Source organism: Etheostoma cragini, chromosome 19, assembly GCF_013103735.1.
Source record: "Etheostoma cragini isolate CJK2018 chromosome 19, CSU_Ecrag_1.0, whole genome shotgun sequence".
Lineage (NCBI taxonomy): Eukaryota > Metazoa > Chordata > Actinopteri > Perciformes > Percidae > Etheostoma > Etheostoma cragini.
The window spans coordinates 10,438,230-10,460,782 of record NC_048425.1 but is presented as its reverse complement, the minus strand read 5'-3'; the positions used below and the strand labels follow the sequence as shown (position 1 = coordinate 10,460,782).

Genomic DNA, 22,553 nt, shown 5'->3' with positions numbered 1-22,553 from the left:
ATGACACCTCCAGGTGGACATTCATTGCAGCGTATTATTGTCAAAGGATCACCCGATTTGCACACTTGAGTGCATTTTATTCTTCACAGTGTGCATTTCACCTTATTCCAAATGATTACACAGCTTTGTTGAATACTCGATTCTGATTGGTCAATAACTGAATTCTACGGCCTGTTGTTTCTGAAAGGAAGGACCACGTCTATTATTTTGCAGAAGGAAGTCCGCTCGCTCTACATCATTCTTTAATGGATTGTTGTATAAAATAGATATATCAATTCATACAGGATTGAAATTTAACCAGTGGGTTTTGTATTTCTTGTCAGACAGAAATGAACAAAATAGATCCTGATCCAAAACTGTGTTTTGCTGGCAAATGTGGGTCAAATATCAAAATGACAGGAACAGGTGGAAAAGCAGCCAAACCAGCATGTAAATGATGCTTTAACTCAACAATTAGCCAGTGTCAGTCGCAGGATCAGCTGTTCCCTCTCATGTCTGACAGCACTGAAATACAGTGTTCTTGGTTGGTCCACGCTCTGTCTGCCTTTTCACATTTTATCAGTCATGTTTGGTGGTTTCTCTGCACATAGAAATTATCGAATGATGCTTCTTACAAGAAAAGAAACCCACACGTTGACTTTGATTGCATTACAACTTTCTTGAAGTTTTTCCTCTCTTGTATGTGCAACAACTTTCTATCAATTACCACATGTAACACAAACACAAAGCTTGAAAAGTACTTGAAAGCTGAAGAAAACGGGTCTCTTCTTCATCCCAGGTACTGATAAGCCTCCTGACAAGACACTGATGGTGGTTGCCATCGTCGTCCCCATCATTCTGTCTGCCTGCATCATTCTGTCCTGCTACTGCTTCCGAAGGTATGTTTCAGGAAAACCGAACAGTAGGCCGGTAACAATGGTGACAAGTACATTTCTGGGCGCCTACATTGCTTCATGCAAAATTTCCTTTGCAACTGCAATCTATTTCAAGAGTGGATGTTGTAAAATGTTCCTCTGTGCAGCAATATTTGAAATCTGCAACAAGGAAAACATGCCACTGAGATCACTGCAACACCTTATCCTTGTCTAAATATTGATTTGGTGACTAATAATGGCGCTTACCCACTGCTAGTACCAGCTCTGCTCCACTTGGTTACCCCATCCTCCAATTTCCATTGTAGATTTAGAACCGCCTCATACGTGAGGCGTGCGTGGCTGGTCGTCATGGCGATATATAAACTGCCGTGACCTAACGCGAAACACACACAGAACGCCAAAGGTGTGTTGTTCTCGGCTGTTTGCCGCAGCCAGAAAATAAATTTAGTTTCAAAAGAAGTTGGAGGCAGCAAAAAAACAACAATTTAACAATTGGAGTTTTTTTCAGGTCCACACCTCTGTTATTCTAATATTACCATGTGATTAAATAGAAACAGGCAATTTTGCATTTTGCACCACTCGTGGTTGTTACACAGACAATACCAGACGTGTTTCCAGGTAAGAATTCACAAGATTAAACATATAGTTTGTAAAGTATTCCCTATACCAAAGGGAAATATTTGGAACATAAAGGGTGTATACATTTCAGCATTATAATGTGGTCATTTTTAAATTCCAAGACGTTTTATCTAATTTGGAAGGTATCACGTAGACAGTAGCCTATAATACTGGGAAAACGTCAACATATGTTACCCCATTATTATCATGTTATCACAATATTAATATAACTATATTACCACTACCAAGATATGCATATGATCATCATAGAAGCCATTCCTAGTTATTATCTTGGTAATTGCATGTTATTACAGCTGTTACCTTCTCATCACCTTATTACCCCAGTATTACATCCTATTATTGTGATGTATTACCCTGTTATTACTTTGGTAATTACAGGTTATTACCTATATATTACCTCTTTATTATCACAACGTTACCCCACTATCACCATCTTATTACCGTGGTGGAATGTAAATTGCTACCAAATGTTCAATATCTGGTTGAACATTCAAAGCAATATTATGTTTTTTGAGAAAAACATTTGTCTGTTGACATTTCAAAAAGGACGTTTAGGAGGTGGGAACTGTGTTCGGGTTGTTGATTTCTGTAATTGTGTCTGTTTCACAGGCACCGCTCCATTATTTGCCCCACCATACCGGATCCTTCCGCAATATTCAAGGAAATGATGAACGGAAACAAAGATTTTAAGGTATGTTTTAGGAAACAATAAATTAAAATAACAAATAATGTGTATGATGACAGACTCACAGGCCCCTCTCTGTCTCCACAAACGCTCATTCTGCTGTTTTGTCTTTCAGACCACAACAGGGAGTCTGTACACGCCGGTGCCGGAACCGGTTCAACCCTGCAAAATATTGCTTGCAACCGTGTAACAAGGTCCCCCAGGAAAACTCCTGACATGCACATGAAGACTGCCAGCGGTGCAGCCGGACTCCTATTCTGAACAAATTCATTAAGAACATTACCAGAGTAATTTAACACCAGGCTGGAACGCTTTGTGCCACTGATAGGGCTGGGTACCAAAACCCAGTGCTAATACGGCACCGGTGCCTTAACAACCGGTTTTTGCCGGACCAAATAGTAACGTGGATTTCGGTGCCTCATTTCGGCACCGCTGAAATGCCTTCGCTGCCCTCCAATGCTCCGAAACGGACCTTAGATGACACAGAAGCATCGCTGCACGTGAAGCTAGTCAACATGATCCACTTGGCGGCAGGTAACGTTAGCCTACCGTTAGCTAGCAGCTGGATAAATCCCGGTTAAAATGCCGACGGCTAACATACGGTGTGACTGTATTTCCCTGTAGAGGATTCCACCACCGAGACGTAACAGTCTACAGCTGCCCTTGTTGGAAAAACAACACAGACTTTGCGTTCACTTGAAACTCGCCCCGCCAGTCTCGTGGTGCGTTCAAAATTATTGCAATTTTACCCTTTTTCCATCAAGTTTTTTGTTGTTGTAGTTTACCAGCCATTTACTGGGGACATAAGTTATTCTTATTACATTCTTAGGAAATCTTTTGATTTTGATCATATGGCCTTAGCAATAAACAAGCCATTCTTAAATGTCACCTGCTGTCGTTTTGTGTATTTTGAAAAAAATCTTTTTAAAAGTATTGGTTTAGGCACCGGCCCCGTTTTAAGAGTATCGCTTTAGCACCGGGATCGGAAAAAATCCAAACAATACACAATCCTAACCACTGAGTTTTTCTGGTGTAAAGTTTCAAGCCTGACTTCTGGGGTGAGGAGTGAGCTGCGTTGCACTCTGTACTGATCTGACCCCGTATCACTGCTGCAGCAAACAGCTAACCACTGCAACCAGTGGAGGTCGGTGTCTCATCAGCTGCTGTTTTACTCTCTGAAGTAAAAACACAGGCAACGGACTGGGGAACACAAAGAGGACAAGAAAGTTGATCCTGTCTGCCCTGTGCTGCTGATACCAATGCATTGAACGCCGGGGAGGAAGACGAGGACAAGGCTGTTTGTGTTCTGATTATTTTTTGGGGGCATTTTAGTGCTTTTATTTCCACATGACAGATGAAAACGTGAAAGTGGAGACATATGGGGAAGGACAAGACGTGTAGGGGCTTGCTCCCAGGCATGGCGGCCGCATGTTTGGTTGAACGAAGTGGACGACGGCAAGTGGGCCAGCTGGAAGCTGTTGTCACTGGAACCTTCGTTTTAAAATAGGTATTACTAGTGAGAGGAGCGTTGGTGTCCATGCGAGTCTAAGAGACGACAAGAGAATAACAACAGGAAGTGGTTAAATAAATAAAAGAGGATTCTGTGCTGGCACAGCGTGAGGCTTCCTTGTTGCCGGGATGACTACCGTCATGGCGGCAATGTAACGGGCAGTTAGCAATAACCTAAATCTAACGACAACAACCACTGAATTCTTTAGAAAGTGAGCCATGCTAGAGAACTGTGTAGAGTTTTGAGCTGACATCTTCTGGCTGCTCAGATGCAATCAAACCCAAAATGCCACATCACCATTAGTCACTCCCCGTTCCTTCCTTAAACCGAGGGAAGCTTCCGTTTTTTTTGGCATCTTTTTGCTTTGTTACATTTACCGACACTGTTAATTGGCTGATTCTTGGTGATTTCCACTGCTTTAACAGAAAATAAAGAAAGAGAAAGTGAACATGTGTTGCTTTCTGTGCTTGTGTGTCATTGGGTCTAAATCAGCATATGTTGAAGAAGCGCTCAGATCTTTTTAAAGTACTAATACCACAGTATACAAATACTCAAGTTACAAGTAAAAGTCTTACATTAACCCTTGTATGGTATTCAGGTCAAATTGAACCATTTCAAATTTTTACAAGAAGAAAATGTGTACAAATTAAGTTTTTTCTTACTGAAAATCAATGGCCTTACCTTATTTCCGGTGATAAACATGTATTCCCGACTTAATTCAGACAATTATTCTGGATATGACCACTTATGTTTTTTTCCATAGTGGATTTTTAACATGAATTATAACCTTATTACAAACAAAACAAATCCCACTTCCATTTGTAATTATGTGCTAGCAGAGACTGATTGCATTCCCTAAACAAATGTTATCTCAGTCGTTTTAAATTCAGATAAAGACCATATTTGTTTAAAGATTATGAAGGAAAATATTATTTCAGAATTGATTAGATTTTGTACTAATCTGAATCCGTAAACTTAATTAAAAAATGGGTGGCATAAAAAGTACACTGTATTCCGTCTAGAATGTAGTATGGTAAGTACAGAGTAAATGGGTTGGGGTTTGTAAATTTCCACCACCGGTGGTGGCTTTTATTTTCAGTTTAACATTTCTACTAAAGTAACTTGCAAAAATATCAACGCAAGTCCTCACAAAAGATCAGTACAAGGCTTCCTTTATAAATGTAAGGATTTTGGCTAATGTCTTTATATAATGTCAATGCATCATACCTATATCAAAATACTTAACAGATCAGTTTTAGAACTGAATATCTGAAGGTGGGAAGAATTGAATCTGCAATAAATATCCAGTTTCTCATTAAGCCACTCATACTTTTTAAGGATTTAAATGTAGTTTTGACAAGTGCAATCAAAGTCGTATATAATAATTTAAAATTAAAACCTTTTTTCCAACAGTTTTGAAGCTTTTCCCGATATTTTAATCACTTTTTTCAAAGTTCTTTTTTCCTTTTATTTCTTCAAATGCTATAAAATTGAGTAAAACTGACTTATTTCACCTGTGAATGGCGTTTTAGGGAATCATCCATGTTATTTTATTTTGGAAAATATAGTTGAAAGAAACCAACATTTCTTATATAGAAACCTTTTGAAAATTGGTCAAATTTAACCCGAGGAGAAGATTACCATTCTGACTAGTAACAGTAAGATTTTTTTGACTGGAAGGATATGGATGTCTAAAACGTAGGATTGGAGTGTGTTTCTTGTTCGCATTTAGAGTAGAAGAACGTAGCAATCACCACACTTTACTCACGTGCTTGTGCGTGCGCGCGCGCCCGCCCGCCCGCGTGTCGTCCCAACCCAGTTAATTATCTGGCAGAAAAGGAAGCAACACGCCCCTTGTCCAGCCTCCTACAGTTTTCATGCTTTCCTTCGGAGAGACAGGAAGCGAAAGGACATTAAAGTCTTTTTTAGAAACCGTGACAGCAGGCTGACTTCTTCAGGAGACGGAATTATCCAAGAAAAAACGTTTTATCCTCACAGACGAAGAATGTGGAAGTAAACGTAGGGATACAAGACTCAAGAAGGATGAGCAGGACGTTTCAAAGTGTGGACTTGTTGGCGTTAAGCTTCCTCTTTTTAATGGTGAAATCCCAACAAGGTAGGACATGACAGGCTACATAACATTGTTTGTGTTAGCAACATATTCCCTTGGCGAATTTTCCAGTTTTCCCACAGTCTAACGCTACGTAACGGTGTTTCCCAGGAACTACAGGCTATGGCGTCACGTCTGGCAAGTTAGCAACTGAAACGTCAGCGTGTTCATTGTGTACTACACCATGTTAGCCGTGCCCCTTTAGACAAAGATGCTGGGAAAAAATAACAGACCCCGACTTTGAGTGATATTAAGTCCAGGACAGCTCTGACTTTAGACAGACTCCAAGTCATCAAGTCAGATAATTTTCAAAATAAAAGTCCCACATTCCTACCTTTTAAAAAGAAAAAGCGTTTGTTTCTTAAACATAAGTTACTGTAAAAACACATTGATCCATAATTCCTGACTTTGACTGATTCATTTAAATTAAGGACAACGTTTACTACATACATACTCAAAACCAAGCGGTTTTACTTCATCAGTTTGAGGAACTACCCAAATAACTGTCTAATACATTTGGACCTGGAAATAGCCTTGTTTCTAAGAACTGTGTTGTAAGAAGACATTGGTCCATCATTTCTGAAGTTGACGGGTGAGCACTAAGCAATAACAATGACATGGAAGATATTGAAATAACAGCCATTACTTTTCTATCAATAGAGGCTATCTGCAAGGCAGGGGCAAAAGAAAAGAAAAGAAAAGAAAGTAGCACACAGAGAGTTTTAGTTTTCTTTGATGCAGGGCGGCCTATGTGGCACTGCATCACATCTTATCAATTCAAAAGGGGAACGCCACCCCAAATAAGAATTACAATATATTATGTCTATGGTATAAGAAAGTTCAATCAGTATTATACAGCAGATCCGACCGAGCAATTTGATTGGACAAGAGGCATCCCGGGAGTGCTGAGATACAATATAAAATCACTAAGATTTAAACTACTGTATAAATGTATAACTCTGCTTTACACGTGTTCCAATAGCTCATGGATACACACCATCCTATCTTAGATTGTAAGAAACCTTGCACTGCAAAGATGCACAAATTCCCACAAATAGCATATTAATACAGTTATGAATGGTTGGCAGAAGAGGACGAAGGCTAGGAAAGAAGCTGCAGTAACGTGGCCCATTAGGGAGTACTATTTACAAAGGGCATAGCTTACAGTATGTGTTGCTTGGCAACAGTCTCAGTCCAGTTTAGAACTTTTGGGCCGTGATCGTCAGCCAAGTTCCCAAGATAAACACAGCTGGGATGATATTCAGACCAACAGCCCTTTCACTCAAGTGACATTACTTAATTTATAACAGCAGACAAGGAAGTCTGAAAACTTGTGATGTCTTTAAGTAGTCTGGAGCTGCTCCATAGACAATGATCGGGAGGCTGTTGGATGAAAATGACTGAATGACTGACATGAATGACGGTGAATCCTTAAGCTGAACTGTATGGCTACCATAGTGGCTACCTTACCTGTAGTAAGCTCGTTTTCAATGTGTATTTTAAGTGTTTTTTTTTAATATCAAAAATAGGCCCGGTTATCTTTGCTATTAAAATGTTAGATTCATTTTAATGGATCTTTTCAGACTTATATTACATTTTTTTTAAAAGAAGCTTTCAACATTGTTTTTTAAACATACCGCAATTTGGTGGCCTCCTTGTACTAATCCTAAGGACCCCCTAGGTGTCACGGAACCCCCGTTGAATGTTTCCGATCTATCTGCTATGGAGCAGTTCCACACTTTACACTCAATGACATCACAAAGTTTTAGCTTGTTTTAGTTTTTGGATTTGGTAGAGAGTTGTTCACGTTGACTAATGTTTTTGGGCTGTCTTAGACCGTAGGAATAACATGTATGAATTGGGAAAATAGGCGTAGTTCCCCTTTAAGGCCACCCTGAGAGGGCACCTTATCAGGGTTTCGCTACTGGAAGGGCACCCGGGAGGGCGTTGTTGCCTTCCTTTTTTTTTTTTTTTTTTTACATTGGATCACCAAGGGAGGCTTAAGCAGACTGAATGAAAGGAATGACTCAGTGGTGTTCACAGATCAAGAGGGGAATTAAAGGTGTTTTCTTTTTCTCCACCCTAAGACCCAATCTTACCACCACAAAATGTGTCCCTACGATGGATTAATGATTTTCTACCAGAGTGGTCCTGGGCACCACCACAGCATGCAAAGGGAAACTGGAGATATAAAGTGCAATCAAAGACCAAGGAGGAATACAGCGACATAGAAAATGTGAGTTTTCATGGATTTCTCCATTCAGTAAAACACCGTTCTGTTTAACAGCTGTACATGCTTTTCATTGAAGGTTTTAAGAATGCAACCCACAGCACCCTTTAAATCTTTTTTTGAGGATCCGTGTAGCACCTGCACCAAGGTATTCCACCAGTTATAAATATTTTGATATTGTAACAGTGCAAGGATTTCAAATGAAAAACATGTACATCCACTCTGGAAGCAAAGTAATCCCAATACACTGCACTGAGCACAGCCAATTACAACTTACAGGGGTCACCATTCATACACTGTTTACACTGCATTGTTCCCAATGACTTTAAAGGAGTGTACTGGCTTTATTATATCTCCCTTTTACGTTTTTTCTTTTTTTCTTTTTTTGCGATCGCATTTTTTAATTTTATGTTTAGAAGACATAGTATGGTCCATCCATCCATCCGTCTTCGTCCGCTTATCCGGTGTCTGGTTGCGGGGGCACCAGCTCCAGAAGGGGACCCCAAACTTCCCTTTACCGAGCCACACTCACCAGCTCCGACTGGGGGATGCCAAAAACATAGTTTTTGGAAACTCGTGAATAATATTCACAAACAGTTACAGACAACACACTGGGACATCGAAATACAACCCAGGGCCACAGAACCACAGAGAGGCAAAGCAGGAGGGAGGGAGACAAAACAACACATGCAGAAACAGACACACACAAACAAACACTGTTGTGCCAAGTCTCCAAAGTCTTCCCCGGGGCTCCACCTATGTGAACTGGAGAGAGTATGTGACATCCAAAATGTACGGAACGGATAAGTCATGAGGTGGTTTCCAACGGGTTGCAATCATTCTCTTAGCAGCTGTAAGACTAGCAAAGTCGGCTTGTTTATAAGCTTTAGAGAGCTGAAAGCTTGGTTATATAAAGCCTCTGTGTATAGGAACATTGCTAACTTTGGCAACTTGTAGTTGGGAGTATTAAAGAAACAGCATTGTACACCACTAGAGATTTGTAATGTCTCTACAAACGGAAACATATGCCATCAGAATAATTTGCAAGATGCTATAAACACTAGAAAAAGAAGTTCTCAGCACATTAAATTTAAAATATATTTCTTTACACGTAAAAGTCCAACATTCAAATGTTTTACTTAAGTAAAAGTACAGAAGTATAATCGACAAACTATCAAAGTTATTGCAGAAGGGCCTCTTTCATAATATCATAGAATACTGCATTATTATTCTTATTCTTATTATTATTTAAAAAAATTAATGTATAAGCGGCATTGAAATGTTGCAGGATGGAGCAAAAAGTGCAATTAGCCTCTGAACCATAGGGGAGTAAAGGTAGAATATAGCAAACATACTAGAGAAACTACCTCAGAATTTTTCATAAGTACCTGCAGGGTACTACAGTCTTCGCCTAGGGGCTTAAAATGTTTAGATCATAGATGGGTGGCAGTAGCTCAGTCCATAGGGAGTTGGGTAGGGAACCGGAGGGTCACTGGTTCATCACACGACTGTGTGTGATTACTAACAAAAGTGTGGAGTGTAATTTCCCCATTGGGGATCAATAAGCAGATTAAAATACTTGCTTGACCTGCCAGAGTCCACCTTATTTCTTGATAGGTTGCTGTTCACGCATGAAAGGATTCAAATGTATTTAAACATTCGCGGGGAGCTTTCAGAGCAGAGTCAGCGTGAAGTGGACACCAGGTTGCAGGAATAGATCGGAATGTGTCAAACTAGTAGAAGTGTCTCACCAATAAGAAGTCGTTTCAAAGGCAACCCTGTCTCACAGAAATAGATCAACTGACCGGTGCAGGACAAGAAGACAGATTAGTGTATAGACACCCGTGTCTCTACAGAGGCGGCTCACTGTGTCATGAATATTGGTTCACTGTTTGAATAAAGCTGCAAATGATCTGAAATCTTTGGACTCTTCATCATCTTGATCCTGATCTCAACCCCATATCATTTCTGATACTATTTTAGGATCCTCTACACATAGCAAAGGTTTGATCACATTATATAAGCATTTGGATCTCATTAATTGTCTTAAAAAAAAAACACAGAAGACCCATAACCGTACATATGGTGATCTCTACATTATTACAATAATAAATGGCTGGTGCATGTTTAAAAAAAAAAAAAAAAAAAACTCAGCCTTTCTGACTTTAGCCGTGCACATGTATAGTAAGGTGCTTGCTTTTCTTAGTGGTAATACTTTCTGATAATGTTTTTTTCTTCTGTTCCTGGTGGATTCAGAAAACCAATAATACTACTTGGAATCTTCACGTTGTGATGCAAGGAGGATATCTGCAGTTCAAGGTTAATACTATCTGTGGGGACAAACAGAGTACTGAGGTTGGCATGGAAATCAACTACACAGGTATGTTCAGCATTGCCTTAATAACGCCTGATTTTGTTCTCAAAGTTTGAAGGCTTTTGAGTGGACACATACTTGAGTTTTGAGTTTGATCCATATATTTCCATCAGTGTATCTGTATATTAAGATGAGTGTATGTGTCTCTTTTCCTCTCAGAGCTGGTGAGGGATTTGGAGTGCTACATCCATTCCGCTAAACAAACTCGCTGCTCCTGGCTCCCGGGCAGTCATGCTCCAGATTTAAAGTTTTACTATCGGTATGTGTTTTTTAAAGTTTTTTTGTTTTTTTTTTTAACAAAAAGACATTGGGGAGCAATGCTGAAGATCCAAAGTTGTCTCAGAGTAATAATATTAGTGAACAAAAACTCACTATTACACAACATATGTAAGTAAGCGATTGCAATATTTCCTGATATACAGCGGTTACATTTGGTTTCCTTTACATAAGAGTTACTAGTCCCAAGTGAAAGTAGGGTTGAATTGATGCTAAAGGACTCAGCTCTTTATCAGTCCAAGCGTCCAGGTGACCTTTTGAGTTCAGGCGCTGTGACGCTTATTACCCAAGGCCCAAGCCAATCTTTGGAAATGTAGTGCAACCTCTTTGCCAACAGCCATGGGCATAACCAGAAATCCAAAGCTGATGTCCGCATGGATGTTGTCCACCATCAAATGCTAACAGTTGTATGAAAAGGTTGGAAAAAAAAACAAACAATGGATATCAACCAATTCACTGTCACGGATGTAATTGAACTAGATGGTCAGATACTTATAGTGCTCATATTATGCTCATTTCCAGGTTCATAATTGTATTTAACGGTTGTACCAGAATAGGTTTACATGGTTTAATTTTCAAAAAACACCTTATTTTTTTGTACCGCACATACTGTAGCTGCAACTCCTCTTGTTACCCTGTGTGTTGAGCTCTCTGTTTTAGCTACAGAGTGAGACATCTCACTTCTGTTCCATCTTTGTTGGGAGTCACACGTGCGCAGTAGCTAGGTAAGGACTACTAGCCAGTCAGAAGCAGAGTATGATGGCGGGGCACGCTAGCAGCTAGGCGAGCATTATACCGTGTTACAAAGTGGCACACGTTTGTCACGGAAGTAAAGGCTGGACTACAGTAGAGCTGTAGTCCTGAACTAGTTGGTGGAAGGCAGACATCTTGACCTTTGGGAAATACTTTGGACATTTTTCATCACTGAGAGACATTTAAAGACCAAACAACGAATTGATTAATCGAGAAAAGGATCAACAGACAACGACAATAATAGTTGAACCTAATGTAGTGTAACCATTTCTTGGCTAGCTGCAGTGACTCTCTGGAGTCTTGTTGTACACATTAGGTTGCCAGGCAACCGGGATGACTCCCTTATGTTACTGCAACTGGCCGAGAAAGGGTTAGACCACCTAACTTCCTGTAACACCACAAATCATGGTTTCATACTTCTTGCTTTATTGAACAGTTTCCTGTTGTATTTTTAATGTCCTCTTGGCCAGGTTTGATAGGCATAATCTGTGAAGAATTGGGCCCAATAAATATTTTCTAGTGAATTGATTAATTAATTTAATTATTTTAGGATTTCAGGAATATTGTGCAGCATGAAAGTAAATGAACTTTCCTCTATCTTTCCAAGTTTATTGAATGAGGATTTCAGCGCCTCTCCAGACGACAAGTCCCCCGTCATCCTAAAAGAGTGCTCCCTGTACGCTGAAGGGGGGAAGACTGCTTGTGATCTGGAGGCGAGCATCAGCCAGTCCATTGAGATCTTGATAAATGGAACGCATAACAACAGCTTTGCCAGGAACACCTTTAAGAAAAATCCTAATGGTATGTGGACTAACTAGTACTACTTAAGTAACAGGACTTCTATGGAGGAAACAGTCTGTTGAAACACATAACACTTCCCCATTTACTTTTTAAATTGTCATTGGAGAAGTGTCTGTGTGTGTCTGTGTGTGTGTGTTAGATGTTCTGATGTAATGAATCCCAAGTGTACAACTGTGGACAACATGCCATTTTAGGAGAGGACAAATATGTGTGGGTGAGAAAGGGATTTTTTTAAGAGACCTTTTACAGTATGTAAGGCTTGTGTAAAAGGGCTGAATGATTTGGGGGGGAGGAATTCAATTGCTATTTGTCTGCCGGCTATTGCGATAACAATTCTATTTGAGATCATTAAAAAAATGTATTAAACAAAGTTAAATAGTCCCTGTGTAACTGACACAACTCTTTATTCTTAAGGATGAGAAAATGGATGTCAATGGCCAGCAATAAGTGTTCTTCTTTAATTGAGCATGGAACAATAAATCCGTGATGCTCAACATTATTCCAGCATTTTTCTTCTGAAATAAGTACATATAATGATAACAAGCGGAATCAAAAATGTTGATCCAAATGTTACACCAAACATTCAACAAAATATTCACGTTGTACTAGCTAATCGCATTCTTTCAAATCGCGATTGAAAGCGATTAATTGTTCAGCCCTAATTGTGTACTGGATTCTACTTGCTATATGTCTTTAATGTCTGTCTCCATGCAGTGAGACCTCCTGCCCTTAAGTGGACAGTCAATAAATCTGGGAATAAATTCCTTATCAACTGGACTCCTCCTGACATCCAAGTGAAATGGACATACATAGTAAATTACACCGAATGTGTTGAAACAAAGGTAAGAGAACAACCTTTTAGATTTTGTCTCTAGTGTCTTTTAAGCCAAGCTGGGTCTTTTTTTGGGTGTGTTTTTGTCTTATAGAGGAATTCAGGAGACTCAACTTTTAGCCTAGATGTATAGCAACTTGATATCTTGTTGTAGGTTTAGCAGTGAAGTGTTTTACTTCTATATTTACTTCTCAACCACCAGCATTTTCCTCTGCCCCTGAAAACATGCAAGACTTTAAAAAAAGAAAAAAGAAAAAAAAAAGAATTCTACATTGCTGTCAGACAGGATTGTGAATGGTGCTGCCCCCGTGCTCCTCATGTGCGTGCACAATTAGGGATGCACCAAATCCAGATTTATTGGGTTTGTCCGAATACCGAATCCACTCTGGCAAATGCAAAACCGAATACCGAATCCTCCTCCCATCCTTAGTCCATTAACACAATACACACATTAATGAAGTAAACTACGTCCTGTGCTGTGACTTTCCTTCCTTTGCCGTATTTTGGCTGCTGTCTGTAGATTCCTTCATGCACAACACGTATTCTGGCAGATGTTTCATACGCAAATGTTTTAACAGCGGCCATGTTGTGTGTTTTTTAGGGTCCTTGACCCCACGAGAAAAATCAGCATGGCGAATTGAACACGTATCGCTCGACTTGCATCGCCTTCTTTAGAGTGAAAGTACTGCCAAACAACACTTCTCACACATCTCTGCTCACGAGTTCCATTTTCACTTTCTTACAACCTACTGCTTTGAACGGTCCACCTACGCAAACACCTTCTCGTAATCAACAGCGACGTCATTACGTTGACCAGCATGGTGCGCCTAGTGCAAGCGTAGGGTTTATTAGAAAATAATAATGAGGTTTGGCTTCAAAAATCCAAATATTTGGCTGAAGCCGGAGCCTGGATTTGGTACATCCCCGTACACAATGCAAACAAAAACGCACCCACTTGTAAAAAGTATTACTCCAATACACTACTAGTGGTCAAGGACTCCTCTAAAGCCGAGATCTTCAACGGGGGGTCTGAGGGTACATTTTACACAATGCATGTAGTAAGGGGTCCCTGCTCCATCTATTTTTTTTTAATCTAAGGGGTCCTTGGCCGAAAAAAACCTGTTGAAGACCGCTGCTCTAAAGGGGTTGCAGTTTCCAAAACAACCTAAAGTATTTAGTTTTAGAATTCTGAATTTGGGACTGGTGTATACCAAATACCTGTAAAACTAAAGAGGTTATCAGCCTCAGCTGTATTTTTCTATCCTCATTTGTACCCTAAAAAAACCTTCAATTACCTGGAAATGTTCTTAAGTGGAAAACCACATAAATCCAAATACATAAAGTCATATAGTTTTGTTTTTTAGAGGCGGTTTCCCGCCAAAATGTTGGATTAGTGCCCTCTACTGGGTTGTAAATAAATCACCATTTTCCTTATGTAATCCAAGTTTAATAGAAAGAAAAGAAAAAGCCCCCCCCCCCACCGCTTGCAGGCTCTTCCATTCCAGTAATTCCCATGATACCCCAAAAATATTCTTTTCTTAGATTTCCTTCCTGCCTCATCATCACAGTTTTATTCCTCATTGCCAGGAATTATAAGAACATCATTTTGTCATGCTTCCTACCCGATTTGTTCTCCGTTACTTCTTGAATTTCTCCCTTACTATCTGCTTCCTCATGACTTAACCTTCTCTCAAACCTGATTTTTACGACTTCCATCTCTTTCTTCCTCTTTGGACAGTCTGCTTGTCCTGTTTCATGACTCCTCCCACACTGACTACACAACTTCTTCCCCACGGTTTCTGCCACTGCACATCTCATCTCCATATTTACAACATATCCCCAAATCCTGTTTATGCTGGGTCTAAATTACCAACAATGTCCGCAAAGTGACTACATAACAGATATGTGGTCCATGACATTTCAAGTCTTAAAATTTCATTTCAAAATAATGTAAAATAACAATGGTTATGCTGTTGCTCCTAAGATTCACGTGATTATGACCATAGTCTTACTCTGAAAGTCATATTGTTGGATTCATTATTGTGCTGGAACAATTAGTCAGGTAATTGATTAGACGCTGTAACAGTTGTGATTTCCTGTTTTCCCAGACTAAATCAGTTGGAAATGGAGAAACATCCATTGTGTTGGACCTGGTCCCGCACTGTCCGTACAGTTTTGCCATTAAAGCAACGTGTACTCGAGGAGGGACACCTTGGAGTGATGTAAAGAACTTTGGTATGCTCATCCTTTCTCTATCTCTTTGTGTATTTTGTTGGATTAGCTGCATCACAAACAAATGAACTGTCCAGCAGTTTAAAGTCCCTCTGTGTAGGATTTTAAAAAACTCCAAGACCTTGATCTCAAATAAGTTTACAATGTTGCATTGGTTCTCTTTAGCAAAAGTAAAGGCTCTTAATATTTCCTCCACCACTCCTTTATAAATTGTTTGTAAAAACACGGCTCTTGGCCTGTAAGTTGAAAACACTGTAGCTGTATAGTTCACTCTGAGACGTTTGTGCATGCAGCTGCAGAAACGGATCCTAATGCGTGGCGGTATGCTGCCGCCATCGTCCCATTGATGTTCGCCGGCCTGGCGGTCCTGGCTTTTGTGTGTTTCAGGAAGTATGTGAAGTCTTTATATTTCTGTTTGGCTTCTATTGGTTTTAGTTGTTTGCTTGTCTCTGATGTTTGACTCTCTCTGTCCAGGCATAAGGAACATATTTTTCCCAAAGTACCAGAACCTCGGGACCTTGTTAGTGATATTTTTGACAACAACAATAAGGTAAATGTTTTATTTTTATTTTTTATATCAAGCCCGGGGTTACTTCCAGATGTTCATTTCTACTTAAGTCATTAAAGGAATAGTATGACGATTTTGGGAAGTGCGCTTATTTGCCATCTTTCCCAGTCTTTAAATTTCTTTACTTTGATTAAATATTATATGTATAAAACAAAACAAAACTCCTGTAGTCTGGTTCCCTGGCAACCTCACGGTGACAACACGATTCGAGAATGTCATTGCGTTCGGCCAAGAAATTGCACTATGAATTTTCTCATCTAAATCCTGACAAGTAAGCCCCAAATCTCTACTGCAACTATTCTTTTTATGATAAAAGCAACAAACATAAAAGCAATGCCCTTTTAACCCTGCAAATCCTTAGCCCGGGGCTAACGGCCCTGACACACCAACCAGACGGCTGACTGTTGACCACATGGAACACATGGGAGTGAGGCCTTTTCCAGAATACAATCTCATATTTTACTAAAACAGTTCACCAAAACAGGTTTCTGAAAACATTTTAAGCCAGAAATGGGCCATACAGCTGCTGAATATTTTTGTCAGATTTTGAGGGACTCATCTCGCTCGTCATTTCCCGGTTAGCACTCCACCAATCAGATTGGTCATTTGAGTCCAACTGCCGGCAGCACCCGCCTTCCGACCAAGCGTGTTAGGTTGGCCAAAATGAAGGCCGCCGCCCAGGGCCAGCAATGCAAATAAAGTCCGGGTTTGCCGATTTTGGTGCCAGTGTAAAAGCTTTCTTAGCACCAGGCTATGTGCAGTGTGAAACACCCTGATGAGCCGGACAAAATAACAAGAACACTTGATGATTATAATAATTCTAACAACGCCATAAAATGCAGCCTCAGTTGTTATCCCCACGAGTTGTCAGACCAAACTGCCCACAACAGGAACACATGATAAAATGCCACGCTGGTTTGGCTTTCTCATACACATCTGTGTTTGCTTTTCCCTTTACTTCTTCTCTCCCTCAGAGCACTGTTTGCAACCTGTACATCCCGGCAGAGGAAGAAGACAACTGTAAAGTCACTCTAGTGGAAGAGCCCTAACTCAAAAAATTGGACTATTGTCCCGTCTCCGCAGTGGCAACAACTTGAATCCGCAACAGCTGAAAGGTTGCCCTTCTTATTTTTGTACTGGCTAATCAAAGAGATTGGGAGAGAGCTAACTGTTTAACTGATGAATGCAGGACATCATTAGCCGACTGTGTCAAGGGACACATCAACAAACAAACTGGGGCAGCTACTGCGTTCCTGTTCATTGTTCCCAAACTGATGCAGTTCAAAGTCCAACTTAACAAAGCTCGGTATTATTTAGGCCAGAGGTCGGTGACATTTTTTAATATAAAGCGCCCTGTTTTAAATTTAAAATGTCCATCATATCCACCTCTAGTACGCACACCAGCAGCTCCTTGTTTACACAAAAAAAACACATGTTCAGTGAATGAACCAAACAAGTACATCCATTCCTCTACATGACCAAATATTTATCTTAAACTGGACTGAAGGAGCCCTTCAGTGTAAGCATTACTTTTATACTTCTCTACATTCATGTCCGCCCCAGATGCTGAAGCTAAACGTATTCAAAAATAGAATTTATTTATTTTTCTACAACTATTTCACAAAATTGATTCATTGTTTTAGCATTAACAAAGCTGCCTACATGCTAGACATTGGCTGGTCACAGCTCGTGTGAGGATTTGCTGCTTTCCTCTGTTTTTGTACAGTATATACATTTATTGTCAATTGAATATCATTGACTTGTACTGAGCAAGTTGTTAGGTGATGCCATTTACATGTTTGCATGTATAAAGGTGTGGCCCGTGAGAAGACTGAACACTCACAGACTACACATTCTCTGAAAACCACGTACTGTTTACAAATAATTCACCACAGCATTGTCGCCTGCTTCTTTGACACCAGCTTGGACAAAAGCCATGAAAAAACTTGGCTCTCTTGTGCGATGTCATACCTGATGTTAGTCTTTAAACGTTCCTTAGGCAGAGAGCTGCCCTACAGGTTTGCTTTAAACTGTGCTGGGTGCAACATCTTCTTAAATATAAAGTTTGAGAAAAAAGCTAAAAATCACATGGTCCGTTATGCATTTGCACACCCACGAATGCACGGACCTCTAATTCTATTGAATGTAATATTCACCCGGGACAGTAACTTCTGTAACTATGTCCACCCTCTTTAGTTCTGTTGAGGAATATGTGAAATTAATGAATCACTTGTGTAGAAATAATACAGTATCAGTAAATACTGTATGCATCTGTTTTCTTTAGATTTCAGGCATTTGGTTTTGCTGACTTAAAGGAACAGTTTGACATTTGAGGGAAAAAATGCTCATTTGTGTTCATGCCACGAGTTCGATGATACAACAGATACAATTCTTACCATCTACTGTGTATTGACAATATGTAGCTGGAACCAGCAGTGCTTAGCTTAGCTTAGCATAATACTGGAAACAGCGAGCTTTGCTCTGTCCAAAGGAAGAAAGAATATGAAACACACTTTAATTGTAAAATTCACTATACTATTACCACATCATATCGCAGGAGTTTACTCTGTTCAAAAAGTGTGGCATTGTGGTTATAAGGGGGATTTTTTCACCTTTTTTTCTGTAAGTGGCAGTATCCTTCAGTGGTGGAAGAAGTACTCCGATCCTTAACTTAAGTAAAAGTATAAATACTATAGTCTACAAACACTCCATTACAAGTAAAATCCCTGAATGTGAAATGTTTCTTAAGAAAAGTAAAAAGTATTATTAGCAAAGTTCTTTTTGCTGATAATACTTCTGCAATTTTAAAGTATCAAAATTAAAAGTACTCAATAAGCAGAAACACTCATTTTAAAATGTTGTATTATTCAGTTTTTATCACTATAACGTATAATACAAAAGAGCATTTTATTCACATAATTTGTGTACTACTGGCTAGATTAGTAGTATAGTACTGTAAAAAGTTTTTTTTAATGTAAAAAAGTAATTAAAAGTATCTGTGTGTCTAAATGTCATGAAGAAGAAAAAAAAATATATTTCCTGATATAGTGGAGTAGATGTATAAACCAGCAATAAATGGAAATACTCAAGTAAAGTAAAAGAGTTGCTCCAAACTCTTCATACTGTAAGTAGAGAATAAATATAGATACTTTCCTCTACTGGTATCCTGTTTTGTAATTCTTTTACTCCCTCTGTTATATTTGTCCTCCTTTTTCCTTTACACCAGTTTATAGAGTATAGTGATAAGAGTGGAATAAAGTACAATCTTTGGTAGATACATTATCTACTGTATGTCGTTATTTCACAATAATGACCTGAATTTAGTTTAACAAAATGTTTCGCAATATCAACTTTTGTGGATCATGACTGTAGTGAGTCTCATCTTTGTGTCAATAACTTGAGTGGGATTGTGACCAACTGTTGGAACAGAACATACAGTAAGTCTGTGTATTATGTGTCCTAAATGTAATTTATGAATAGAGAATACTGTCGGTCCTAAGACAGACACATTGGTCCCCCTGCAGAGAATATGTGGGCAGGCAGACCGGGACATTGTGACTACAAAAACATAACTCCAGTCTGAACCAAACCACTTTAGGTCAGATTAGGACTTTGAGATTAGTGTATACTTATACTTAGGTTCTAAGAAATGATTAAATGAGAAAAGACTGATAATGATTCTTTCAAGTTTCAGTTCTCCACAGTCTTCGAGTGAAATTTTTGAAGAACCAAGTATTTCTTTAGTAACTTGCCAAACACGGAAGTTTCGAAACTTGTAAAAAAATTGTTTCAAACTTGCTTTGGACATGCTGTGGCTTTGTCAAGAACAGTTGAACAATAACAGTACATTTCTTTCAACAACAAAAAAAGAAGCTTGTTCCTGTTATGTTGGTGTAATCTAGATGGGCTAGATTCCATTTTAATGAGGCTTCACTCTGTCTGGATCATTTCTGTCCAAATTCACCGGAGGATAAATTAGGGTGGATTTGGTTTTGTGTGATTTGCAGGATGAATGGGGAGACTAACGGGGACGCTCTGCCAGGTTTAAAGCCATTGACACTGGTGAAATACCAAGACAAGTTTAGGACCTCCATTTTTGTCATCTGCAGTTACACAATAATCCACAAACCCTGCAGCACGGGACAGAACCAGGTTCCGACTTATCCTTGACATGAAAAGTGGAATGTTAGCATACAAAGGAAAATAAATGAATATTGGGGTTACACTGTGGTGAAGGGCATGTGGAGCTGGTTAGCTGATGCAATCGTGGTGTAACCCACTAATGTGACACTCTATAGCTACAGTGAGAGGTCTGCACTACGTCCATATGAAGGACATCCACTGACAGGCTTGTGAGAGAATGCAAAGCAATGGGTCCATGAAGAGTAAAAATGACCCTAAAATGTACATTTTCAATCAAATAAAAAACACCTTCCATAATTTCACTCAGCTATTTCCAACAGGCCTAGTGTTATAGCAACATCCACTGTTATTCCATAATAAGAAACACATATTTTCTTCCTTTGGGGATTGGAATAAAATGACTGGCTATCGCTTCGTTTCTAAATCCTTTAAAAACGGCGGCTGATGAGATATAGCTTAATTAATGGAGTAGAAATTAGGGTCGAAACGGGGAAAAGAATGCTCCGAAAGACACCGTTTTGGCTCCATTGCGGCTATTTGAGCGACGAGCGTCAAGTTAGTTTGAATGAAACAACATTTCTGGTGGCGCCCTTTCAAAATCAAAGCCTCAGTTAACGTGACATATTAACAAGCAATGACGTAGTGACGCCGACTTTTATTTTTTCATAAACCGTGCTCTGGACTTCCTGTTGGATGCCGGCTAACTACAGATAACCTGACTCATTTCTGAGGGACTTTGCTCAGCGTGTAGCAACAGCGCCCTCTCGTGGTCGGGCCCGGCGTGGCCAACATGTCGGCTCAGACTGGTCCTGATGCTGCGAGGATGCAGTGAGCAGCGATGTGAGAGGATATATGTATGTAAACCGTGCCAGGCCCGAGTTATCCTGGCGCAGTCTCTGTGGCGCAATGGAATAGCGCGCTGGACTTCTAATCCAGAGGCTCCGGGTTCGAGTCCCGGCAGAGATGAGTCACTCTGTATGCCACACTGGCAGACCTGCGGTCATTTTTAGCAGATGGAAACGATGATGTTTTTGATGGCGGATTATTATGTTGTATAGTCACTAATAATCACTGTCCGTGCAATAATGTGAGCTGTAGTGACTAAATTTGAACACTCTCACATCCCTATTCTTATATGCTATGAATCATTTACTCTATTCTGGTACATTTTAACTAATAGCAAAATAATTCCTAGGATAGATTCATCTCATATTCAGCATACTCATATGATCCTAGTTGTTCTATAGCCTAATACATTTTACAATCCCAGTTTTTTCTTATCTTAATTCTGCTTTTTGAGCTAGATCTCTCCCCAAAAAAGAGATATTGACAGTACTACGATGGCTATATCTCATATCTCAGAACCTTAACATTTGACATTGTGGTAAATGTATTTATTTTTCAGTCCATTTTTATGTCCATAAGCACAATTAAAACCTAGTATTTAAATCACTAAAAAAAATGAAACTATAAAGCGTTTAGGCTATATATCAACTACATTTCCCAAACGACCCAAGTTATTTAAGAACCATTCAAAATACCTTTACATGTGAATTTTTATTTACAGCCTCCCTGCAGGCTTTTGTCTGGCCTAAATAAAGGTGCATAACATCCAAATGGCCTATGTTGTAAATAAAAAAAATGAATATCTCAGGATATACCGGTTCACATTTCTCATCAGGATCACATCTCAATCCCTTGGGCGCGCTGATATTTTGGGATTCTTGCTCCAGTTGTGCTCGGAGACCATGCAGGGTCATTCTGGGTTTAGGACGCGAGGGGGCGCTCCAGTATCAGTAAGTCCCCTTCTCCCTGGTCTGAGACGGAAAGAACCGGCTCACTGTGCAGACCCACTGAGCTGTGACAGCTCCAGTATCACGGGGAACCATCACCCAAATCTGTAGCCTACATTATGTGACAGGAATGAGGACATATCAACGCCATGTATTCGGGCTATTTCGTCATAGTGACATCACTGCCTTATTCTATTGAATAGTCAACATTATTCTAGCAAGCAATGCTGTGAATATTCCTACAGAGGCTGTTTTGTTTCCCACTACTACATACTTACAGCATAATGACCTCTTCATAATAATCTCTTCTAATAACTATAGTGCTTTATTTGATGTGTGTGTGTGTGTCAGTGATTGTAAACAATAGGTGTGTGTGTGGATCACTACACTATATTTATAGCCTATTTTAAATGTTCCATCGTTCTTAAATGTAGATGATAGAATGAGGTGGATGAGTGTGGAGGTAAGTTAAGTTAGGCTGTCCAGAACTGACATAGCTTACTGTGAACAACAGACACCAAGCAGTCCCGACCTCAGCAGATGTGTCAACAATTATTATACCTCTCTAAACTGTTATACAGTTTTTTTATTTCATGATGTATTTTTGCTGGTGTTGACCTGTGCAAGATCCAGAGGGAGAGGGAAAAAAGGGGGCAGTGCTGTAGTGCTGCTGACGAGAGAGAGAGAGAGAGAGAGAGAGAGAGAGAGAGAGAGAGAGAGAGAGAGAGAGAG

General features: G+C 39.6%; 2 protein-coding genes and 1 non-coding gene across 3 annotated transcripts in view; all 3 read left to right on the top strand.

The window, feature by feature from the left end:
- LOC117935228 (interleukin-13 receptor subunit alpha-1-like) overlaps nucleotides 1-2,389 on the top strand; it is a 6,266-nt gene extending 3,877 nt beyond the window's left edge. The window contains exons 8-10 of the mRNA XM_034857366.1: nucleotides 779-878; nucleotides 2,124-2,205; nucleotides 2,315-2,389. Of these exons, the coding sequence (XP_034713257.1) occupies nucleotides 779-878; nucleotides 2,124-2,205; nucleotides 2,315-2,389 (257 nt within the window). The remainder of the gene's footprint in view (nucleotides 1-778; nucleotides 879-2,123; nucleotides 2,206-2,314) is intronic.
- A 7,923-nt stretch (nucleotides 2,390-10,312) lies between these two features.
- LOC117934828 lies at nucleotides 10,313-16,994 on the top strand. Its single transcript, XM_034856850.1, has 8 exons — nucleotides 10,313-10,429; nucleotides 10,583-10,682; nucleotides 12,060-12,253; nucleotides 12,968-13,095; nucleotides 15,194-15,320; nucleotides 15,611-15,707; nucleotides 15,792-15,867; nucleotides 16,860-16,994. The coding sequence occupies exons 1-8, from the start codon at nucleotides 10,342-10,344 to the stop codon at nucleotides 16,932-16,934; spliced, it is 885 nt and encodes a 294-aa protein (XP_034712741.1). The 5' UTR covers nucleotides 10,313-10,341; the 3' UTR covers nucleotides 16,935-16,994.
- A 3,926-nt stretch (nucleotides 16,995-20,920) lies between these two features.
- On the top strand, nucleotides 20,921-20,994 carry trnar-ucu. Its single transcript has one exon. It is a non-coding gene; the product is annotated as a tRNA-Arg (tRNA).
- The last annotated feature ends 1,559 nt before the right edge of the window (nucleotides 20,995-22,553 follow it).

Excerpts from the sequence above, each read along its gene's own strand:
- LOC117934828 (XM_034856850.1), top strand. The coding sequence starts at position 10,342 with ATGCAAGGAGGATATCTGCAGTTCAAGGTTAATACTATCTGTGGGGAC. Across the intron at positions 10,683-12,059 it reads GATTTAAAGTTTTACTATCG|TTTATTGAATGAGGATTTCA; the intron begins GTATGTGTTTTT and ends TATCTTTCCAAG. Across the intron at positions 12,254-12,967 it reads CTTTAAGAAAAATCCTAATG|TGAGACCTCCTGCCCTTAAG; the intron begins GTATGTGGACTA and ends GTCTCCATGCAG.